The sequence below is a fragment of the Bufo gargarizans genome, chromosome 2, assembly GCF_014858855.1.
Source record: "Bufo gargarizans isolate SCDJY-AF-19 chromosome 2, ASM1485885v1, whole genome shotgun sequence".
NCBI lineage: Eukaryota > Metazoa > Chordata > Amphibia > Anura > Bufonidae > Bufo > Bufo gargarizans.
Window position 1 is genome coordinate 630,067,157 of NC_058081.1, and position 23,567 is coordinate 630,090,723.

The 23,567-nt window shown below is 44.0% G+C and overlaps 1 protein-coding gene across 1 annotated transcript in view; it reads right to left on the reverse strand.

Annotated features, from left to right (window-relative positions):
- RNF207 (ring finger protein 207) overlaps nucleotides 1-23,567 on the reverse strand; it is a 183,890-nt gene that overhangs the window by 21,324 nt on the left and 138,999 nt on the right. The window contains 3 exon segments of the mRNA XM_044282148.1: nucleotides 16,382-16,503; nucleotides 16,742-16,810; nucleotides 16,930-16,998. Coding sequence (XP_044138083.1) covers nucleotides 16,382-16,503; nucleotides 16,742-16,810; nucleotides 16,930-16,998 — 260 coding nt within the window.

Below are 23,567 nucleotides of genomic sequence, written 5' to 3' on the forward strand. Positions count from 1 at the left end.
ATACTGTCGGATCTGAGTTTTCACGAAGTGAAAACTCAGCTCTGAAAAAGCTTTTATGCAGACGGATCTTCGGATCCGTCTGTATGAAAGTGACCTACGGCCACAGATCACGGACACGGATGCCAATCTTGTGTGCATCCGTGTTCTTTCACGGACCCATTGACTTGAATAGGTTCGTGAACCGTTGTCCGTCAAAAAAATAGGACAGGTCCTATTTTTTTGACGGACAGGATACACAGATCACGGTCTCGGCTGCAAAACGGTGCATTTTCCGATTTTCCAAAAGACAATGGGTCCGCGAAAAAAAACTGAAAACGGCACAACGGCCAAGGATGCACACAACGGTCGTGTGCATGAGGCTTTATAATGTGACAATGCAAAAAATACCTCCTTGTAATGCCTCCAGTTGAGCTAATGTCCCCATAATGTGCCAGTATAAAATACCCCTATATAGTGCCCCCAGTAAATGCCCCCATAGTGCTCCTCTCCCCCTTCCTCCTAGTGCCCCATAATGTACTAGTATAAAATGCCCCATATATCGTGCCCCAGTAGATGCCCTCAGTGTCCCCCATAATTTGCAAGTATAAAATTCCCCTTCTTAGTGCCCCCCGTAGATGACTCCATAGTACTCCTCTCCCCCCTTCCCCATAGTACCCACCATAATGTGTCCCAGTATAAAATGCTACTGTACAGTGCCCCCTATATAAAATACCCCTTCTTTGTGGCCTCAATAGATGCCCCCATAGTGCCCACCAATAATGTGCCAGTGATAAGTGCCCCCAATAACGTGCCAGTAATAAGTGCCCCCAATAACGTGCCAGTAATAAGTGCCCCCAATAATGTGCCAGTAATAAGTGCCCCCAATAACGTGCCCCCAATAAGAGCCCAGCACCCCATCACATTCCAGTAACAAGAGCCCCCCATCATGTGCCAGTAACAAGAGCCCCCATCATGTGCCAGTAACAAGAGCCCCCATCATGTGCCAGTAACAAGAGCCCCCAACATGTGCCAGTAATAAGCCCCCATCATGTGCCAGTAATAATCCCCCCATCATGTGCCAGTAATAATCCCCCCATCATGTGCCAGTAATAAGCCCCCCATCATGTGCCAGTAATAAGCCCCCCATCATGTGCCAGTAATAAGCCCCCCATCATGTGCCAGTAATAAGCCCCCCATCATGTGCCAGTAATAAGCCCCCCATCATGTGCCAGTAATAAACCCCCATCATGTGCCAGTAATAAGCCCCCATCATGTGCCAGTAAAAAGCCCCCCATCATGTGCCAGTAATAAGCCCCCCATCATGTGCCAGTAATAATCACCCCCCATCATGTGCCAGTAATAAGCCCCCCATCATGTGGTAGTAATATGCCCTCATCATGTGCTAGTAATAAGCCCCCCATCATGTGCCAGTAATAAGCCCCCCCATGTGCCAGTAATAAGCCCCCCCCCAATGTGCCAGTAACAAGAGCCCCCCTAATGTGCCTGTAAAACTGTTGTAAAAAAAAAAAAAAACACTTATACTTACCTCCATGTCAGCGATGCGATGCGGGCCTCTTCCGGCCTGTGTCCCGCGCTGTATGGCTCAGGCGGCGCGATGACGTCATCGCGCCACCTGCGCCGGCCTCTGATAGGCTGCTGGCCTAATGCCTGCAGCCTATCAGGGGAAGAGACACGCCTCTCCCTCCCCTACCACAGCACAGGCAGATAACTATGGAGATGAGCGCAATGGAATCGCTCATCTCCCTGTTGTGCCCAGCTGCAGCCACTCAGTTGGGGGGGGGGCATTTTAGTTGGGGGGGGGGCACAGCGTGATGTAGGGGTGGCTGTGGCTGTACTGAGCATCATTATTTTTATATCTAGAAGAACTACATTGTGTACTCAGCATTTATTTAATATCTATTATAACAACTAAGTGTACTGAGCATTTATTATTTTTTTTGTACCTAGAATAGGCCACAATACATCAATATTGGGCATACTATATGGTTCTGCCTGTGTCACCTGTCTTCAGAGCCATCCCAGGGCATACAGGAGGTTCCTGAATACGGGATTGCCCCTATCGGGGCGGCCATTCCATTCTTTAGGCAGGGATTATCAAGAAAAGGGTCAGCATTAGGGACAGGTCCCAAATTGAATGCCACAACCCTACCTAAAGAACAGTCTCCTCCAGTATCTTGGAGGACTCAGGTACACCTGGCTCACATTGTATCTAATGCTATTTCTCTATATGCACTGTTCTTTTTGTGTTTTTTGTGGGGTTGTTTTTTATACGAAATACAATAAAGGCTACGTTTTATAATAGGCGGTACTCTGTGATAAAATTGATTTATACATACCGCCCGTAAATATCCTCCCTCTGATGGGTAATTGTCTTAGCTGGGAATTCTTATTTAAAAACAGTCACATTTGTCTTTCCAATTTACAGATTTTAAAAATTACAAACAAATAGGTGACATTTAACCACATATAACTTTATTATTTAACAGTTTTGGAGACATTTGGGGCATCTGTGGGGATGACACTGTTATGGGCATCAGTGGATGACTGTTATGGGGGGGACGGGGAGAGGAAAGAGAAGAACTTGTGGAGGAGCCAGGGGTGTCCTGGAGGGGCCAGGGGGTGTACTCTGTCACACAGTATTTATTAACCCCTTTCAGCAGTCCCCCGAGGGGTTAATAAATACTATGAATGGGGACTGCTGAAAGGGGTTAATAACTACTGTGAAGGGCCTTTCACAATAGTTATTAACCCCTCTCAGCAGTCCCCCATTCACAGTATTTATTAACCCCTTTCAGCAATCCCCGGCAGCACAGACCAGTTAGTAGTACCTAATTTCCCTCTACCCTAGTTATTACAGTCAGTCCCCCCGGCCCTTTCAGTTTCAGCAATCCCCATTCCCCGGCCACAGCAAAGTCTTTAGTCTCGACCCACAAGTGACTAAATTCCAATATGGCGCCATTGAGGAAAAAATAGCACTCTACGCCGATGATATGTTATTTTACACCTCTTTCTCTAAGCCACACCCATTTTCTCAACACTTTTATAAACCTCAAAAAGTCGGAAATTATGGTGCACAGATGTTGTGCGCCATAAAGTGCGACTTTTTAATGCCACAATTTTGATGTAAAAGCATTGATAAATGTCCCCCAATGTGTCATATTTCCCACACGATATTTGTCGCAATACAAGAAACAAAAATAGCAGAATTGCTGCCATTTCTTTATCCTGCTTCACTAAAAGCAAAATAAAAAGTGATTAAACAGTGGTATGTACCACAAAATAGAAGCAATTATGGCAACTTATCCCGCAAAAAAAAGTCCTGACAGCTCCATTCAGAGGAAAATGGTTGTCAGAAAATGTCTGTATTGGTCCCCAGGGGCTGTTCAATAACATGTCGCCCATAACCGAATCCATCAAAATCTGTTCAGCAAAAGCCAAATGGAGTTCTTTCCTGAACCCTGCAGTGTACCAAAACAGCAGCTGACGTCCACATTTATGGCTTTTCTGTAATTATTATGTAGAAGAAAAAAACATAGGGAGTCCAACTTCCAAAAAGTGACGTACTTTATTCCAAAAATGTATTGAAATCCAACATGTCAACCCGGTCTACGCGTTTCTGATCTGCTAATATCGATCCTTACTCATAACAGGTTGCAAGCACTAAAGCTAGGGCTTATACAGGTCCTTCTCAAAAAATTTGTATATTGTGATAAAGTTCATTATTTTCTGTAATGTACTGATAAACATTAGACTTTCATATATTTTAGATTCATTACACACCAACTGAAGTAGTTCAAGCCTTTTATTGTTTTAATATTGATGATTTTGGCATACAGCTCATGAAAACCCAAATTTCCTATCTAAAAAAATTAGCATATTTCATCCGACCAATAAAAGAAAAGTGTTTTTAATACAAAAAAAGTCAACCTTCAAATAATTATGTTCAGTTATGCACTCAATACTTGGTCGGGAATCCTTTTGCAGAAATGACTGCTTCAATGCGGCGTGGCATGGAGGCAATCAGCCTGTGGCACTGCTGAGGTGTTATGGAGGCCCAGGATGCTTCGATAGCAGCCTTAAGCTCATCCAGAGTGTTGGGTCTTGCGTCTCTCAACTTTCTCTTCCCAACATCCCACAGATTCTCTATGGGGTTCAGGTCAGGAGAGTTGGCAGGCCAATTGAGCACAGTAATACCATGGTCAGTAAACCATTTACCAGTGGTTTTGGCACTGTGAGCAGGTGCCAGGTCGTGCTGAAAAATGAAATCTTCATCTCCATAAAGCTTTTCAGCAGATGGAAGCATGAAGTGCTCCAAAATCTCCTGATAGCTAGCTGCATTGACCCTGCCCTTGATAAAACACAGTGGACCAACACCAGCAGCTGACATGGCATCCCAGACCATCACTGACTGTGGGTACTTGACACTGGACTTCAGGCATTTTGGCATTTCCCTCTCCCCAGTCTTCCTCCAGACTCTGGCACCTTGATTTCCGAATGACATGCAAAATTTGCTTTCATCCGAAAAAAGTACTTTGGACCACTGAGCAACAGTCCAGTGCTCTCTGTAGCCCAGGTCAGGCACTTCTGCCGCTGTTTCTGGTTCAAAAGTGGCTTGACCTGGGGAATGCGGCACCTGTAGCCCATTTCCTGCACACGCCTGTACACGGTGGCTCTGTCCACTGCTTCCGCAGGTCCCCCAAGGTCTGGAATCGGTCCTTCTCCACAATCTTCCTCAGGGTCCGGTCACCTCTTCTCGTTGTGCAGCGTTTTCTGCCACACTTTTTTCTTCCCACAGACTTCCCACTGAGGTGCCTTGATACAGCACTCTGGGAACAGCCTATTCGTTCAGAAATTTCTTTCTGTGTCTTACCCTCTTGCTTGAGGGTGTCAATGATGGCCTTCTGGACAGCAGTCAGGTCGGCAGTCTTACCCGTGATTGCGGTTTTGAGTAATGAACCAGGCTGGGAGTTTTTAAAAGCCTCAGGAATCTTTTGCAGGTGTTTAGAGTTATTTAGTTGATTCAGATGATTAGGTTAATAGCTCGTTTAGAGAACCTTTTCATGATATGCTAATTTTTTTAGATAGGAATTTTGGGTTTTCATGAGCTGTATGCCAAAATCATCAATATTAAAACAATAAAAGGCTTGAACTACTTCAGTTGGTGTGTAATGAATCTAAAATATATGAAAGTCTAATGTTTATCAGTACATTACAGAAAATAATGAACTTTATCACAATATGCTAATTTTTTTAGAAGGACCTGTATAGCTGAAATTACTAATCACAGATAATAGGGATCAGCAAACAGAACACCCCCCATTGACATCACATTAAAAAGTTGGAGATACCACATTGATATAGAAACACACCTTTAAAAAATGTATAACTCATCAAAACAAATACGAATACAGATATAATGAAAAGAATCAATAATGCTAAATTAAATCATGCTTACGATTCAAACCTTGTGGGACACGGGAGCCCATGCAAAAGATCCAGTAAGTTTCCCTGTTCAGAAGCTTGCGCTTATGGTCTCCACCCCTGACAGGTGGATTAACTCTTTCCAAATCCTGAACATGGAAACCTGCAGTGTTACCTTGGTGGACAACCGCATAATGAAGACTGACGGCTGAAACATTCCTTGTCCCAGCATGCGGAATGTCGGATAGATGTCTGCAGATTCTAACTTTCAAACTGTTTGTGTAACTTTCAATCCTTTTCTTGATTGCACCAATCCACATATTGAAGGCAACAAATAGAGCAGGTAATACAATAAACAACAAAGCTGGTATTACAGTTGATGTATTGTTTTAGTTCAAAATTGCAAAAATTATTCCAGTGAAATCTGCCCTCCAAAAGCCATATGGTGCACCTTCTCTTCTGAGACCTGCCGTGTGCCCATACATACAACACGTATGGGGTATTGCCATATTCAGGAAAAAATGGGGAACAAATTGTGGGGTGCTTTTTTTCTTATTAACCCTTGTGAAAATAAAAAACCTGGAGCTAAACAAACATTTTAGTTGAAAGAAATTAATTTTTTATTTTCACGTCCATGTGTTTCTAAATTCTATGAAATGCCTGTGGGATCAAAGCATTCACTACACCTCACTACATGAGGGGTGTAGTTTCCAAAATGGGGTCACATTTTAGGGGTTTCCACAGTAGGGGTACCTCGGTACCTCTTCAAACGTGACATGGCTCTTGAAAACTGGAGGTGTTAAATCATACTGCGTCTTTGCTATAGTGAAAACAACTCATCTAATCCTCTAATAAGGATCTTTGAGACACATGCAACTGCTGTAGGCTTAAAGGCTATGGACACCTTTGAGGCAATTTTTTTATGATTTTATTTGACTAATTTTGGGCTAAAAATGTTCAGACGTTTCTGAGATACAGGGGTTAAAAATCTGTCTACTTTCAAGCTGTCAGTTTGTGGTTTCTTTGATTCCCTTCATCTGACAGCTCATGTGTAGCTCTTTTGATCTTCTGACGGCATAAAGACTCATTATAGCTAACTTCTTAATAAACTGATAAGAATATGGCTAAAATAAGTATTTATGAGGCCAGGAGATCAAAGATAAGAGCTACACATGAGCCATCAGATGACGAGATTCAAAGAAAGCACAAAGTGACAGTTTTCAAATTAACTGATTTTAAACCCCCTGTATCTCAGAAATGGCTAAAGATTTTTAATGAAGACCAATTAAAAAAAGATTTTTAGCCCAAAATAAAAAGGATGCAATCATAAAAAATGCCCCCAAAGATGTACATAACCTTTAATGTAGTATTCTCATAAGTTCCCATTGCCTGTTTGATATAATGTCCACAGCTTATCTAGCCTTCTGGTAAGTATATTTATAAGGCTTCTTTCAGACAAGCAAGTTCCTTGCATTGGACTCGCAGTGTGAGTATACGGCAGCTCCCGTCCTGATCTCCCAGCACTGACGGGGTCTCATAGCATTATATTGATTTATGAAGCTATGAAACCCTTACAGTTCTGGAATATTTTGGATAACACTGACAACATTATGTCAATGTTATCCAATACATTGCAGAACTATAAGGGTTACATAGCATCATAAATCAATATAATGCTATGGGACTCCCGTCAGTGCTGGGAGGTCAGGATGGGAGCTGCTGCATACTTACACTGCGAGTCCAATGTGCAGAACTTGCTGTTCTGAAGGTGGCCCAACTCATGCTGCTACACATGGGCGTAGGGATCACCATAGCAGCCATAGCAATGGCTATGGGGCCCAACGCCACTGGGGGCCCGAGCCATGGCTAAGGATTTTTTTTTTTTTAAATTCATGTGGTGTAGCTACAGGGGTCGCAGGCCCCTCCAGGACAGACAGAGAAAGCGCTATCTGCAGGGCCTGCAGGCTGTGGGCGGTGCGATAGGGCGCAGCCGGAGGCAGAGAGGCATACCTGCAATGAGGAGATGGAGTGGTCCCGCTCCCAGTCTGGGCGGCAGTCCAACTGGCCGGAAGTGGAGGAGGCAGAGCGTACAGCGAAGCTGCGTGCTGCTGGGCCTGGCAGCACTGCTGGAGTGTGGGCGCGCAGACGTTCAAGTGGCTGTGAGGTGAGGGCTGGCTAACTCTGGGACTGGTAAAACTTACTCTGGAGTCCTGGACCATTATATCTGGGGAGGAGGGGGGAGCAGCACCCGGGTGGTCTGGACCAGTACATTTAAGGAGAAGGGGGGGAGCAGGACCCTGGAGGTCTAGACCAGTACATTTAAGGGTAAGGGGGGAGCAGGACCCTGGAGGTCTGGACCATTATATAGGGGGGGGAAAGGACACTGGAGGTCTGGACCATTATATCTGGGGAGGAGGGGGAGTGGGATCCCCAAGGTCTGGACCATTATATCTGGGGAGGAGGGGGAGCAGGACCCTGGAGGTCTGGACAATTATATTTAAGGAGAAGAGGGGAGCAGGATCCTGGAGGTCTGGACCATTATATAGGGGGGAACAGGACACTGGAGGTCTGGACCATTCTATTTAGGGGGGAGCAGGACCCTGGCGGTCTGGACCATTATATAGGGAGGAGGGGGGAGCAGGACCCTGGAGGTCTGGACCATTATATATTGGGAGTAGGGGGAAGCAGGATCCTGGAGGTCTGGACCATTATATTTAAGGAGAACGGGGGGATCAGGACCCTGGAGGTCTGGACCATTATATTTAAGAAGGGGGGAGCAGGACCCTCAAGGTCTGGACCATTATATTTAAAGAGAAGGAGGGAGCAGGATCCTGGAAGTCTGGACCATTATATAGGGGGGAGCAGGACCCTGGAGGTCTGGACCATTATATTTAGGGAGGAGGGGGAAGCAGGACCCTGGAGGTCTGGACCATTATATAGGGAGGAGCAGGACCCTGGAGGTCTGGACCATTATATATTTGGAGTAGGGGGAAGCAGGATCCTGGGGGTCTAGACCATTATATATGGGGAGTAGGGGGAAGCAGGATCCTGTAGCTCTGGACCATTATATGGGGAGTAGGGGGAAGCATGAACCTGGAGGTCTGGACCATTATATAGGCAGAAGGGGGGGAGCAGGACACTTGATGTCTGGACCATTATATTTGGGGACTGCCGGTGGAAGATTTAGGGTGGGAGGTCTAGGAGGGGTGTGGGGATGTTGGGGTGGGAGGTCCTGGAAGGATGTTTGGGTGGGCACTCTGGAAGGGGTGGGGGTCTGAGAGGAATGTGGGGGTGGGAGATCCGGGAGAGGGGGGCCCATAAAAAAATGTTGCTATGGGGCCCAGTCATTTCTAGCTACGCCCCTGCTGCTACAGTATACTCTGTCCACACTACTATTAAAGGGGTTGCCCAGGCTTTTACTATTGATGATCTATCCTCAGGATAGGTCATCAATATCAGATCGGCGTGTGCATGTGTCGTGTCCCTACTCTCTTCCTGACCACTGCTGCTGTGCTGTCTATGGTCTTTGCCATAGACAGCAGCAGTGGACAGGAAGAGAAACGGGAACGGCACGTGCCCACTGCGCATGCCGTCTCTTCATACAGCTAATGGGGTGGGCTGCCAGGAAAGGTCATCAATAGTAAAAGCCTGGACAACCCCTTTAAACAAGACCAACAGACAGAGATATAGATTAGGGGGGACATTTTTCATTTGCAGTGTTTTTTGTCAGTTTTAAGTCTTTGGTTTGTGCTGGTGCACCTAATTTATGAAATGGTGCATGGTAGTAATGAATTTGGCGCAAGTATGATTTGGTATAAGCCTTTATCTTTTAAATTACGTCCGGGGCTTGCCTGGCCTGGAGTTGTAACAATTTTGCAACTTTTGTGAATGTCGCAGATGATAAATGAGAAGTGATCTGCAAACATGGCCTTAATCCCACACGTGAAAGTGGCATGGCTTGGTGCAGGAGTTGCACAATTTTGAACAAAAACTTTTTAACATCAGAAAACTAGCATACCAGATTTCATAAATGTCTCCCTATGTAGTCATATGGACCCAATAACACATACTAGGTGAAGACATATCATATCCCCTAAATTAGGCATATCCATCCATACTACCATGCTAGTAGGTGTGACCATTCTTCTAGAAATCATATCATCATCATCAGCCAACTCCAAAATAAATGCTGCATAATATATAATGATGAAAGAACCCTAGTTACAGATCACTCATTTTAGTTATATTGCAGCCCCAATAATAGGATAAATAGGTAGGTTTGCCAACCTTTCTGGACAACTTAACAAAAAATCACAGACAGCCTAAGGTTCTTATGGACATATGCTCTGTCCCTTTTTAGAGAAAATGCCCGCAAAATGTCTTAAACATAATGCCCTTGAATCACAATCACCCCAGAATTAAAGGGGTTGTCCAGTAGTTAAAAATAAAATATGTCAGCAGCATGTGGGGAAAAAAATCACCGCAATCTCCGCAATTCTCAGCTGTTACATCTCCACTACTCTAGTCTGAGCGCTTTGCTTCTATTGCTGCAGTGGTGATGCCTGTGACGGACTGGACTTTCTGACATCATTTCTGTGGCCATGTAAACAGACGACAGGAATATAACAGGCAAGTACAGTGTCATTGATGTGCACAATGACGTGCCAGGGTATGGCATGTGACCACTGCAGCCAATCACTGTCCTCAGCATTAGACCACTGACAGGTGATTGGCTGCAGTGGTAATATGCCATATACCGGCAAGTCCCCGCTGCAGTTTGTAAATAAGCAGAGGCAGGAAGGAATGATGGTGAAGAAAGGGGTGAGCATAACTTGCATTCACAATGCATATGTGCCCCATACAACCCCCGTATGTAACCAAGTCTCTTTCTGAGAATCAGCTGGAGGATGACTGTGCAACAGCAGTGTCAGGGGTGGATTGGCTATAGACCCTACAGCAGTGATGGTGAAGCTTTTACAAACTGAGTGCCCAAACTGCAACCCAAAACTCATTTATCGCAAAGTGCCAACACGGCAATTTGACCTGAATACTACAGTCCAGTATAGTATATCTCCCATGTACTTTATCACTTAGCTATAATAGCCTGCCTGCATTCAATGCGCTGCCTGTGCTGTTCATAGTGCGCCTGCGCTGATGATTGGCAGGAAAAGTCTAAGTCATATTGGTACACCATAGACTTTTTCCAGGGTGCAGGTACCCACAGAAAGGGCTCCGAGTGCTGCCTCTGGCACCCATGCCATGGGTTTGCCACCACTGCCCTACAGGGAAATTTCCTGATAGGTTGACACTCACAGGACTCTCAGCATTAATGTAGGAGTTTCAGGTACTGATGCATCTGACCCGACAGCTGCAGGTGCCCTTCTGAATTCAACTGTATCGCCATCTTCAGGACAGTGATACAGTTGAATACTGTGGTGAAGGTGGCAGTATTTTCTGCTCCACTTTGGTATTTGGTTCTGTTGGGGCAGTATTTTGTGCTGCACTACAATATTGCTGTTCCCACCTACTTATGCTGGCCATATCTAGCTATGTTGACCTACCTTCTGTCAATTTGAACTCTCCTACAACATAGGGCCACGCTTAGATTTTTTTTTCCAGGGCCACTTTAAGTTCCCAGTCTGTCCCTGGACAGTGTTTCTTCAATATGCGTAACAATTCTCTATTGTGTTTGCGAAATGTTCTAGTACATCTTATACAGTAGTTCTCTCCCCATCCGTGGGTACCAGCCTATACCCCATAAATGATCGTCTCTCAGTTTTTATGGCCCTTTTATACGCTTTTTTTTTGTATAACATTTTTATTCATAATGCATCATCTTAGATATCATTTCTTTTGTACATTTACAAAAAGGTGGAAATAAGATTCATTAAATTTTCAAGTATATACCAAAAACATCGATCAGGTACAATACATTTGGCATAAACAGTACAATACATATTGCAAAACAAAATAAAGCCCTTTCCCTCCCTAACCCTCCCACCCCTCCCAAAAGGATGTCTGCTCCCACTCCTCCCCTCCCGACTACAAAATCAGATGTATATATTCACGTGAGTACTGTCACTGCACAGGACCCCTGAGTTCTTACTTCTAACTTCCCTAAGCTCCCTGTCAATAACGCCTTTGAGTACCACTCTGTGTATTTAAAAGATGACATTAGCTCAGTGATATCCCCCCGTGGGATATTTTTTTCAATGAAGATTTGCCACTTGCGGAAGAAGCTTTTTGTTTTTTTCTCCTTCTGTTGTTCCGTGTCAAGTTTGTCAATGTACATAAAATGAGACATCTGGGAAATCAAATCACTAATTTGGGGAGTATCTGGCTTTAGCCAATTGTTTAAAAGACCATGAAGGGATATCAATAAGGCAACGTCGACTATCAGTCTGGGTCTGGAGGCCTCATCAAATAAATGAAAGAGTAGCGTCTCAGGATTGTGGGCTAGAGTGTCTCCCCACGTCTCCCCACGTATCTTTGACCCATTTAGCGACTGCCTTCCAGAAGGTCTGGACATACGTACAGAACCATACACAGTGCGGCAGATCTGCCCCTTCAAATCCACATTTCGGGCAAGCTGTCAGATAACCCTTCACACTTGACCGTCTTGGAACATTAAATGCATAGATTGCTGAATGTATGAGGTGGAAGTGTGATTCTCTCCACTTTTCGCAGGGGACTGCCTTACATTCTCTCATCCACCCCATCAAAACATCCCCAGCTGACACCGATATTTGTAGTTTTCTCCCCCATTTTTTGAACAGACCGGCCTCCAATACGCTTTTTATAAAAGGGGCCTTAGGGTAGCCTCTGTGTCTAAAACATCATATTATCTCGTAACATGTTCCACCTTACTACAATTTCTTTTGGATCGCAAGCATTGACCAAATGGAATGGATTATAGCTATTCCGGTGGAGGATGCTGTTTGTGGAGGTAGGTTTTCTGGATCTGTTGGTGTGGACATGGCCACAAAAATCCAGTGAGATTTGAAAGGGGTTGTGCCATTTTCACCAATTACTCTAGCTCCTATTTCTCCTTGGATTGCTTTTTTTATTTACCTCATTTGCAGTTTTCCATGTTTGAATCTTACTTCCTGGTTTGTCATGTCACTGCTGTCCCATTATGCTTTATGGCAGTGATATGCGTCTTGACGTTCTCGTTCTTGGCGTCTCGTTCTTACCAATGAGGCTTCCTATGTACATTATAAGGCTTCGATGCAGGACGTAACAGCAACTGAAAATCAAAACTGATTTGCCACAGGGTACAATGGTAGGCTAATAATAAATAAAAAAAGGCAGTTTTGATAAATGGTAGTATATGGAGAAAGTGATCATGTGAGATGGGGAAACAGCTCTCCTTGTCTGAACACTGTTTGTGTAGATTAAATAAAATGTTCTGGACTGACATTCTGCTGTTTGGCCACAAGATGCCGCTGTTTCCTAAACACAGCTACAGACTGCACATATATCTCCATATATATGAGAGGTGGAGTTTCACACAGAGCAGCCATCTTAGAGGGAGGTGAAACTAAGGAACTGTGTGAGCAGAGAATCTGACGGCATACAGGTGTGAGAGCATCCCTCAGATACCAGAGCTGCAGCTAAGTGAAGCTGATCGTGTCCAAGACCCTGATCCTCTTCAGAGGAAGGAAGATTGCGGCCAGGAATGCTGATGACAGCAGAGGAACAAAGCAACATACACTGTGGTACCGTATGCTTGTTAATGAGACGTTTGTTCTGTTCATCGTCACCAACGGATGCAAAGCAGACTCGGGTCAGTAAGATCGTGCACGCACCTCACCACAGTGTTGGCGCCTAGAGACTGAGACCAGGCCTGTAGTTAGTTAGTTAGGATTTCTGTTTGCGTCAGGCCACAAGTGTTACTCCTGTTCATTTCAATGACTTCATAACTTAAAGCGAGATTTCACATTGGGGAGATGATCAAAATTCTCACAAACTCAAGCCAGGCTGGCGTTTTCTAGCTCAGGAGGAATACTCAGGCACGTGCTACAGGACCAGGTATGGGAGGGGGAATACTGTACATCTGTGTAAGATTGTAAGCTGTTGTGCTGCACCGCAGGCTAGCCCGTAACACACCCCCATACAGTGGTTCTTGTTCTTTTTAGGGTAATAACAGGTAAGGTGTGGCTATTTCCTCCTGCATCCATTGGAGGGCGCCGTGCTGTGCAGCACAATGGTCTCGGCCTTCAGGTTGGGTGTATGTAAATTGATTGTATGTTCTCCGCATTTGTGGTTGTGTTTATTGCCACATTTAAGTAAAATTCTGTTTTGGCAAAAGCTGGTGTTGGGGTTGCTTTCCTCATTCGTGACTTCACTGTATCCTGGGGAGCCCACCCCGGTACACGGCTTAGAATATAACAGCAATACCTGTTGGGTGGGATACATTTACATACCTCCCAACTTTTGAAAATTGCAAAGAGGGACAATATGTGTGGCACATATCGAGGCAGTTTTTTTCATAGTAGGCCACGCCTCTAACTCCGCCCAAAGCATAATTACTGACTCTGTGACAACTGCGGTACCAGGGGATCGGTTAGGTGAGTGTAAGTTCCTTTATTTTTTTACAGCATGTGGAGCCCCTGGGACAATTTTTTTTGCGCTTCAATATCCATTTAAATATTAGCACATAAATCATCAGATTAAAAAATATTCTAAGGTCCAACTTGCACAAAATAATGAATTTATGGTCTAATATACAGGTAGAAACCATAGAGACACTTTAGTAAGGAGCAATTTAGTAAATTTATTGATGCACATTTATGCATTTATTCCCCAGGTCAAAAAGAGGGACATTTAAGGATCGAAGTGAGACAGAGGGACTTGGGTCAAAAAGAGGGACTGTCCCTCCAAAAGAGGGACACTTGGGAGGCATATATTTATATCAGTGGCACAAACCCTTTAAGGTCCAAGAAGTTAATTTCTCTTTTTTAAATCCCACCTTATCCTTACCTGTTATTACCCAATCTCATTAGTGTTAAGAATGCTAGCAAAATCTGTGAATAGTGCCTCATCCCCTTCCCTCCAAAAAGTACATTGTGTATATAAAGACCCCAAAAGAGTTAACACAAACTGCAATAAAGTCACAACAAATTCATTGTGTTCATGAAAGTGAATCCCCCTTGTATTCAAAAAATATCTCATCTCCTTAATCCCCAATTTGCATTGGATGTTACTGTATAGATATTCAGGGGGTCAGGGGTGGACTGGGAACTAAAAGTGGCCCTGAAAATAAAGGTAAAAGTGCCCCCATGTTGCAGGCGGGTCCAAATTGACAGAAGGTGGGGCAACATAATTAGGCAGGGCCAGCAATACCATAGTGCTGAGCAGTATACTGCCGCAGCTGAACCAAATAGCACAGAGCAACACAAAACACGTTGATACAGTTGAGTTCAGGATGGTGGCTGCTGGCCAGGTGTCCAAGAGAGAATCAGATCATTATAAACCTGGCTGGCGGCCGTGAGCAGGGCTTGGGTGGCCCTCCTAGGCATCGGCCCACTGGGAAATATCCCTGTGTGGTCTATGGCCAATCCACCCCTACAGGGGGTCGGCAGAAATATGCCTAAATTAGACGTATTTCTGGCGCAAAGTTTATTTGTGCTGCAATGTGCAACTTTTCCACGCTCACACCAGGTCTAAGTGGCATTGGCCATAACTTTGGCAGATCCACCGCCAGTGCAGGGACTTACTAAGACCGGCGTCTAAAACACCAGTCATAATAAATAACCCCCCTTAATGTCTTAGGCTATTTTCACACTAGCGTTACTGTGATCCGGCAGGCAGTTCCGTCGTCGGAGCTGCCTGCCGGATCCGCCGATCAGTGTGACAACTGACAGCATTTGTAGACGGATCCGGGTGCGGATCCGTCTACAAATGCATTGCAAGAACGGATCCGTCTCTCCGCTTGTCATGCGGATGGACAGATCCGTCTTGCAGTCTTTTTCACAGTTTTACTGAAGGATCCGTCCTTCAGTTGTTTTGCAATGCCGGATCCGGCACTAATACAAGTCAATGGGAATTAATGCCGGATCCGGCATTCCGGCGACTGATCAGGCATTTTGGACGGACATAATACTGCAGCATGGTGCGGTATTATGTCCGGCCAAAACACCTGACAGTGACTGAACGGAAGGCATACTGATGCAAACTGAACGGATTTCTATCCATTCAGAATGCATTAGGATTACCTAATCAGTTCTTTTGCGGCATTGAGCCCTTTTGACGGAACTCAGTGCCGGAAAAGAATAACGCTAGTGTGAAAGTACCCTAAGCTAGCAAGTAAAGAATCCTTGGTGACTGTAATCTCTTGTATCTTGTAAAAATTACGGTCATGTTTTCACAAAGGGGGATAATATTTTATCTACATAGAGACTTGGATTCTGTGTCAGGTTATCACTCCCCAATGCTATGGGTCTCCCCAGTACGGGTCTAATATTTGAATGCACTTTTCCTAGGGCATAGAAAGTTGCTGAGAACTTAGGAACTTATTTTCATCCTCACTAATTAACTGTGACAATCTGTTTGGTGCACAGACTGCCGGAGAAGGCATGTCATTTAGGATGTGGTCTGCGCCTCATCATAAATTATATGCCTCCTCCTGCAGTGCAGGTTCTATCAAGACCTACGCAGCAAACGCCGAACTTTATAAATCAGGGCCTTTATGCTCAAATCCTGCCCATTCTGGCTTGATTGGCGTTCCCGAGGACAGGAAACGTCATTACAAGCCAGGACAAAATCTTGCGCATGTGCCTTGAAAGAGGTTGACTGCAATGTTCTTCTTTGCACAGGAAGTCTTTTGCGTGCAGTAAAATATCTTCTCTGACAAACACAAATTCATTAGTAATACCTTCAGTACTGAAGATCTTGAAATTGTCCACATATATCTGTGACTCACGAGAATTGTTTTATTTTCAACCAGATAAACACTTACATGCATCCGTTTCCATGTCCTGGTGCACAGCACGTGCCGTTCACACTGCCGGCACGCCGAAGGTTGAACATTAGCAGGGGCTCCAGACAACGAGCAAACTCAGCTGCATAGTCTGTATTGATCTGCAATTCAAACCCGGGGCGTTTACTGCAATTTCCAACATTGTATAATGTAAAGTTCTGCAGCTCTCTAATATACTTTATTTTACAGTTTCCAACTATTTAAAAGATCACTGCTTGCTGTCAGTGAATGGGAACATGCTTTTCATTTACATCCAGAGGCTGAAATCCTGTACAGATGCAATGCTTCTCTCAGCTGATTCAATGGAATGCACTATACAGTCTGGACAAGTTAACCCACCTTGCTGCTCTGTGATGGCCGCAAACGATGTGGAAGTTTCACAATTTTCTGCAGACGTTCCATTAGTTGCTGTGAAGATGTATATGGGATTAGTTCTAGAGGCAAGTACAGTGACGTGATATGACAGTCTGATTCCCTCTTCAGTTTATGTATATACTGTATACATGTGTACTCATGCTATAACTTACATAGCCAAGGTCCAAGAAGTCGGCCTTGTTAGCTGAGCTGAGGAACGCAGAACATGTGACCAGATGGACCTAACACAGACAAAAAGAAATGTTTAAAGAAGTACCCCTGCCTGGAAAAACAGAGTCCCCTCCCTGGACCCCTGAAACAAAAATAAATCTTATCGGGACATCCTAAAATATTTAATGTGAAAATGGCTTAATGTAGCTTAATGTACCATAATGTGCCTAAACCTCAATCAATTGCCTTGAAACTTTGCACAACCTAAAATCTCAGCTTCCCAAATCTTTCCTGGAAGTTTCATGGATTTTGGCTACCCACAAGGCAAATGAGTGACATTAAGCTTGTTTTTTGGGGAGCTTAATGTGGCTTAACGTACATAAAACAACTTAGATGTTAACCGATTTCCCCCAAAATTCACATACCATAATATAAGACTCTTATCTATTCAAATAAATCCTGAAAAAAATCAGTGCTTTTAGTAAAAACATAGCACACTTTATTTATAATTTTTTGAAATATGACATTGGGGACATGACTTCAAATCCCTTGTTTTCTGTCAACGTTACCTTGATATTGCAATAACTCGATTTGCAAGAAGACAATTATTTGTAGTAAATTCTCTTCAATATGTTTTGTTTTTATTTATAAAAAAAAATAATTAATGAACATGTAACAGATTTAGCAATTCTCAAAATCTGAATTTCTCTGCTTTTAAGACAGATAGTGATACCTCATGAAATAATTATTAATTAACATTCTCTATATGTCTATGTTGGCATCATTTTGTAAATGTCATTTTAATTTTTTAGGATGTTTCACCAATTTTAGAAGCAATTTTTCTAAATTTCAAGAAAACTTCCAAAATCAATTTTTTTAAGGACCAATTTTCAAGTGACTTTGAGGGGCTTACATAATAAAAAACCAACCATAATTTACATCATTTTAGAAACTTTGTTAAACCTTTAGGGCTCTTTCACACAGACGATATGGATTGGCTCCGGATGCGTTCAGTCAGTTTTGTCTGCGATTGCATTCAGTTTTTTCCGAGCGAGTTCAATCTGTTTTGATACGTTTTTCACGCCCTTGGAAAAAAACCTGAAGGTTTACAAACAACATCTCTTAGTGACCATCAGTGAAAAACGCATTGCACCTGGACTGCATCCGGATGCAATGTGTTTTTCACTGAAGCCCAATTCACTTCTATGGGGCCAGGGACTGTGTGAAAAACGCAGAATTTAGAACATGCTGCGTATTTAACGCAAGGCAGAACTGATGCGTGAAAAAAAACGCTCATGTACACAGACCCATTGAAATAAATGGGCCCCTTTCACACGAGCGGATTTTCCACGCGGGTGAAATGAGTGACGTGAACGCATAGCACTCGCACAGAATCCTGAACCATTCATTCAATGGGTCTGTGTACATGATCGTTTTTTTTTTTCACGCATCAGTTCTGCCTTCCGTATGAACAGAAAGAAGGACACCTCCTAGTCAAATCCCTAGTCACAGTCCTGACTGGATATCAGTATGAACAGACCCCAAAGGTAGATGAGGAGTACCTAGAGTCCTAACTCACCCTATAAGACCCTGCCGATCGTGACAGGACTCAGACTACCTGTTCCTCAAGAAAGGAAGGATGACCAGGAGTCTCTCTCAGGCCTACAACAAAGGGCAGGGGAAAAACAACACATAGATAAACCAAAACAAAATGCAAAAGGGAAAGGAAACACTTAACTTTCCAGTAGCTATGGCAGCAAAAGGAACTCAGCTGAGAACCAAACACCAGCAGACCACAGATACCAATGAAGCTATAGCATTGTGGGAGAATTGATCCATAAGGAAACCTGTCAGATCAAAGCACATGTTGCCAGTCTCACAGATCTTCTGTCACCCACTATCGCTGGGACATCAGTATGTCTCGGTACGTCCGTGACAGTACCCCCCCCCCCCTTTTACGGGTGACCTCCGAGCACCCAGAACCGACCTTATCTGGGTGAGACCTGTGAAAAGCTTTCACCAAACGACTGGCATTCATGTCAGATGCCAGTACCCACATCCTTTCCTCTGGTTCATAACTCTTCCAGTGAAGAAGATACTGAAGAGATCTACGAAGGTCTCGAGAATCAATAATCTTGGCAATCTGGAATTACAAACTAATGTCCACCATGACAGGAGCGGGTGGCAAGGAAGACGGCTCCAAGGGTTGCACATATCTCTTCAAAAAATATTTATGAAAAACATTTTGTATTTTCAGAGCACGAGGAAGTTCTAAATTAAAAGCTACAGGATTAATAATGGCACTGATCTTATATGGACCAATAAATCTTGTACCCAACTTCCAAAAAGGTACCTTCAACTTAATATTTTTTGTCGACAGCCACACAAAATCACCCACTCCTAGGTCCAGACCATTCATACTTTTCCTGTCAGCCACACGTTTATACTTGCTGCCCATATTCATCAAGTTATTTTGAATTCTCCGCCACATGGATGATAATGACAATGAAAAATGTTCTTCCTCAGGGATACCAGAAGTATCTGAATCAGAAAATGTGCCAAACTGCGGGTGAAACCCATATGCCCCAAAAAACGCAACTTCCCAGTGGACTCCTGTCTACGATTATTTAGGGCAAACTTTGACAGAGACAAAAACGAGGACCGCTCCTCCTGGTTCTCAGAGACAAAACATCTTAAGGAATTCTCTAGACTATGATTAGTGCGCTCCGTCTGTCCGTTCGACTGAGGATGAAAAGCCGAAGAAAAAGTCAGTTGTACCCCCAGCCGAGTACAGAGCGCCTTCCAGAATCTGGACACAAACTGAGTCCCCCGATCCGAGACCACGTCAGAAGGAATGCCATGAAGTTTGACAATGTTGTCAACAAACACTTGTGCAAGTGTTTTGGCACTAGGTAGGCCAGATAATGCAATGAAATTCACCATTTTACTAAAATGATCAACTACCACCAGAATAACTTTCCTGACGAATTAGGCAGATCTGTGTCACCACCAGACATCTGAGAAGCTCTGACAGACGTTCTTCAGAACCTCCTGCTTGAGGTTCTTTTGTTTTGCTTTCGTTTTGTCATCTTGTTAGCCTCTCTCAGCTGTCATGTAGTAGCACTGATTGCATCCCTTTAAATCCCTTCCCATACTGCATCACTTTGCGGTTTATACAACTTCCTGGAGTGTGCACATGCTGGATGCTACAACTGATCCTTCTACAGATAAGTCTGTTCATTGATTTGTGTTTTCCTGTGTGCTTGATCCTAGGTGACCCTGACTCCCTCCGTATTAAGTGTAGGGAGCCGGTGGTCGTGTCCCCTCACTATTATAGGGTATTCAGGTGTCATACAGTCGAGACACGAGGGCATGCAATTTTCTATCATAGAGATCTTTGCATGGGCTGAGAAGACAGGGAGAGTTTCAGGACTTAAATAGGGGTCACCCTTTTGTTCCTTAGTTTCGGATCAAGCCAGTCGGATCCTTATTTGTAACTTCTTGTTTTCTGTTACACCATCCGTGACAATCCGTGATCAGTGAACACAGTGTTTGGATGAATCGCCTCTTCCAACCAATTACGCCATTCCTCAAAAGCCAACTTAATGGCCAGTAGCTCTCTGTTACCCACATCGTAATTTCTCTCTGCGGCAAAGAGGTTTTTAGAGAAAAAGGCACATGGATGCCATTTACCTGGCGACGAGCCCTGCGATAAAATTGCTCCTACCCCCACTTTGGACACATCCACTTTTACAATGAAAGGTTGAAAAACATCCGGCTGCACCAATATAGGGGAAGAAGCAAAGCACTCCGTAACCGCAAAAAAGGCTTGCAACGCCGAATCAGACCACACTGAGACATCCGTCCCTTTCTTAGTCATGTCAGTTAGGGGTTTTACCACTGTCGAATAGTTCTGAATACATTTTTGGTAATAGTTGGTGAAAACCACATAAGACTTTCTCTGGATCCATTCGAAAACCTGAAGATGACAGCAGGTAGCCCAAAAATTGCACCTCGTGTACAGCAAAACCACATTTCTCTAATTTTGTGTACAACTTATTATCCCTAAGGATCTACAACACCTGTCAAACGTAATCCTGATGTGTCTCCACGTCTGGAGAATAAATTAGTATGTCATCTAAATATACTACTACAAACCTCCCCACAAGGTGATGAAAAATGTTATTCACAAAATGCTGGAAAACCGCAAAAGCATTGGTCAACCCGAAAGGCATGACCAGGTTCTCAAAGTGACCCACTTGAGTATTAAAAACCGTCTTCCATTCATCCCCTTCCTTGATCCTGACCTGATTATATGCCCCCCTTAAGTCCAACTTAGAGAACACCTTGGCACCAACATTCTGGTTAAACAAATCAGAAATCAAAGGAAGGGGGTAAGGATCCCGGATAGTAATCCGATTGAGTTCATTGAAATCCAGACATAGCTGAAGACCTCTGTCTTTTTTTTTTTTTTTTTTTACAATAAAGAACCCTGCTGCCACTGGAGACTTGGAAGATCTTATGTGTCCCTTAGCCAAACTCTCAGCAAATTATTCTCTCATGGCCAGTCTTTCAGGTCCAGAAAGGTTATACAGCCTAGACTTGGGTAACTTAGCCCCAGGAATAAGGTTGATAGGACAATCATATTCCCGATGCGGAGGCAAATCCTGACATCCACTCTCAGAAAATACATCAGCAAAATCAGATATAAAAGAAGGCAACGTCTTAGTAGTTATAAATAACAAAAGATGTATTCAGACAATTGTCTGCGCAATCCAGAATCCGTTTAGTTTGCCAATCAATGGTTGGATTGTGCTTGCTTAACCACGGTAAACCCAGAACTACCGGAGCATGGAGACCCTCCAACATAAAGCACAAGATAAATTCCTGATGAAAGTCACCCACTCTTAATCTGATATCATGCACAACTTGAGACAAACACTTCTGAGCTAAAGGTGCAGAATAATTAGCAAAAATGGAAATGTTTTTCTCTAATGCACTTGGTGACAAACCGTGCATACAAACAAACTGAGCATCAATCAGGTTCACCCCTGCCACGCTGTTAATAAACACCTCAATCCCCATAGTCTTTGACTCTAGCGCCACCTCAGCAGTCAAGAGAAATCGGGTACTACCAGTCAAAGACAAATGCATGCTCTCTGACTCACCCCTCCAAGAGACAGATGGGAATTAGACGTCCCTCTTTTTTTTTCTTTTTGACGCTGAATGCATGGACATACTGTACATCGATAAAATGTCCCTTTTGTCCGCAGAAAAAACACACTCCCTTCCTACGACTAATACGCTTAAAAGCAGATCCAGGAGTAGCTCCCCCTAATTGCATGGGTTCGTCACCAAACATAAACCCAGGAGTATCTTCACCCAAAGTGTCAGAGGAGGAAACTACATCATGTGATAGAACATCCCGAGAATAGGGGCCCCTAGATCTCTCTCAGGCATCTATCCATGCATATAGCAAGAGACACAGGAGTGTCTCCAGAGACACAGGAGTTTCATGAAAGGCCAAAGTGTCCTTCAGCTGCTCAGATAACCCCTGGCAAAACTGGCTACGGAGAGCCGGATCGTTCCACTCAGTATACGTAGCCCACTTCCTAAACTCCGAGCAATACATTTCCACAGAACGATCTCCCTGACAAAGGCCACACATCTTGGTTTCGGCCAGGGAGGTCCGATAAGGGTAATCATAGATCAGACCCAAGGCTTTGAAAAATTCGTCCACTGACCGGAGGGACTGCGATCCGGTCAGCAGAGAAAAAGCCCATGACTGCGCATCCCCCTTAAGCAAAGAAACCACCACACCGACTGTGGACGTAGCCTAAAATATAGTTTACACACCTCTCTAAATAAAATGAAATGATCACGTTCCCCAGAGAATCTGTCCGGGAGAGCAACTTTAGGCTCCAGACAGGTCAGGTAACCACCACCACCAGGACCAACAGCCTGTGGTCTCTGGATCTGAGAGACGGTCGTGTGGAAATCAGCTACTTCCAAAGACAGACCCTGTAGCTGTTCTGCCAGTGCAGCAATCGAGTCCATGGCTGCACTCGAATTAACAAAAAAATGACGGTTTGGAGGTTTATAATGTCACACCCGTGTGTGGGAGGGAGAAACCACACAGGACGAAGAAGGAGAGGAAACAAGGAACAAGGCCTGCAAGCTAGGGAAGAAAGAAGGACCCCTTCTAGTCAAATCCCTAGTCACAGTCCTGACTGGCTATCAGTATGAACAGACCCCAAAGGTAGGGGAGTTCATACGCAGAAGTACCTAGAGTCCTAACTCACCCTATAAGACCCTGGCGATGGTGACAGGACTGAGACTACCTGCCTACAACAAAAGGCAGGGGAAAAACAACACACAGATAAACCAAAACAAAATGCAAAAGGGAAAGGAAACACTTAACTTTCCAGTAGCTATTGCAGCAACATGAACTCAGCTGAGAACCAAACACCAGCAGACCACAGGTACCACTGAACACACGGCGATACCTAATATGTATACTTTTTTAAATTTACTTAAGTTTTACACAATAACAGCTTTTTTAAAACAAATAAAAATGATGTTTGAGTGTCTTCATATTCTGAGCCATAGTTTTTTTATTGTTTGGGCAATTGTCTTAGGT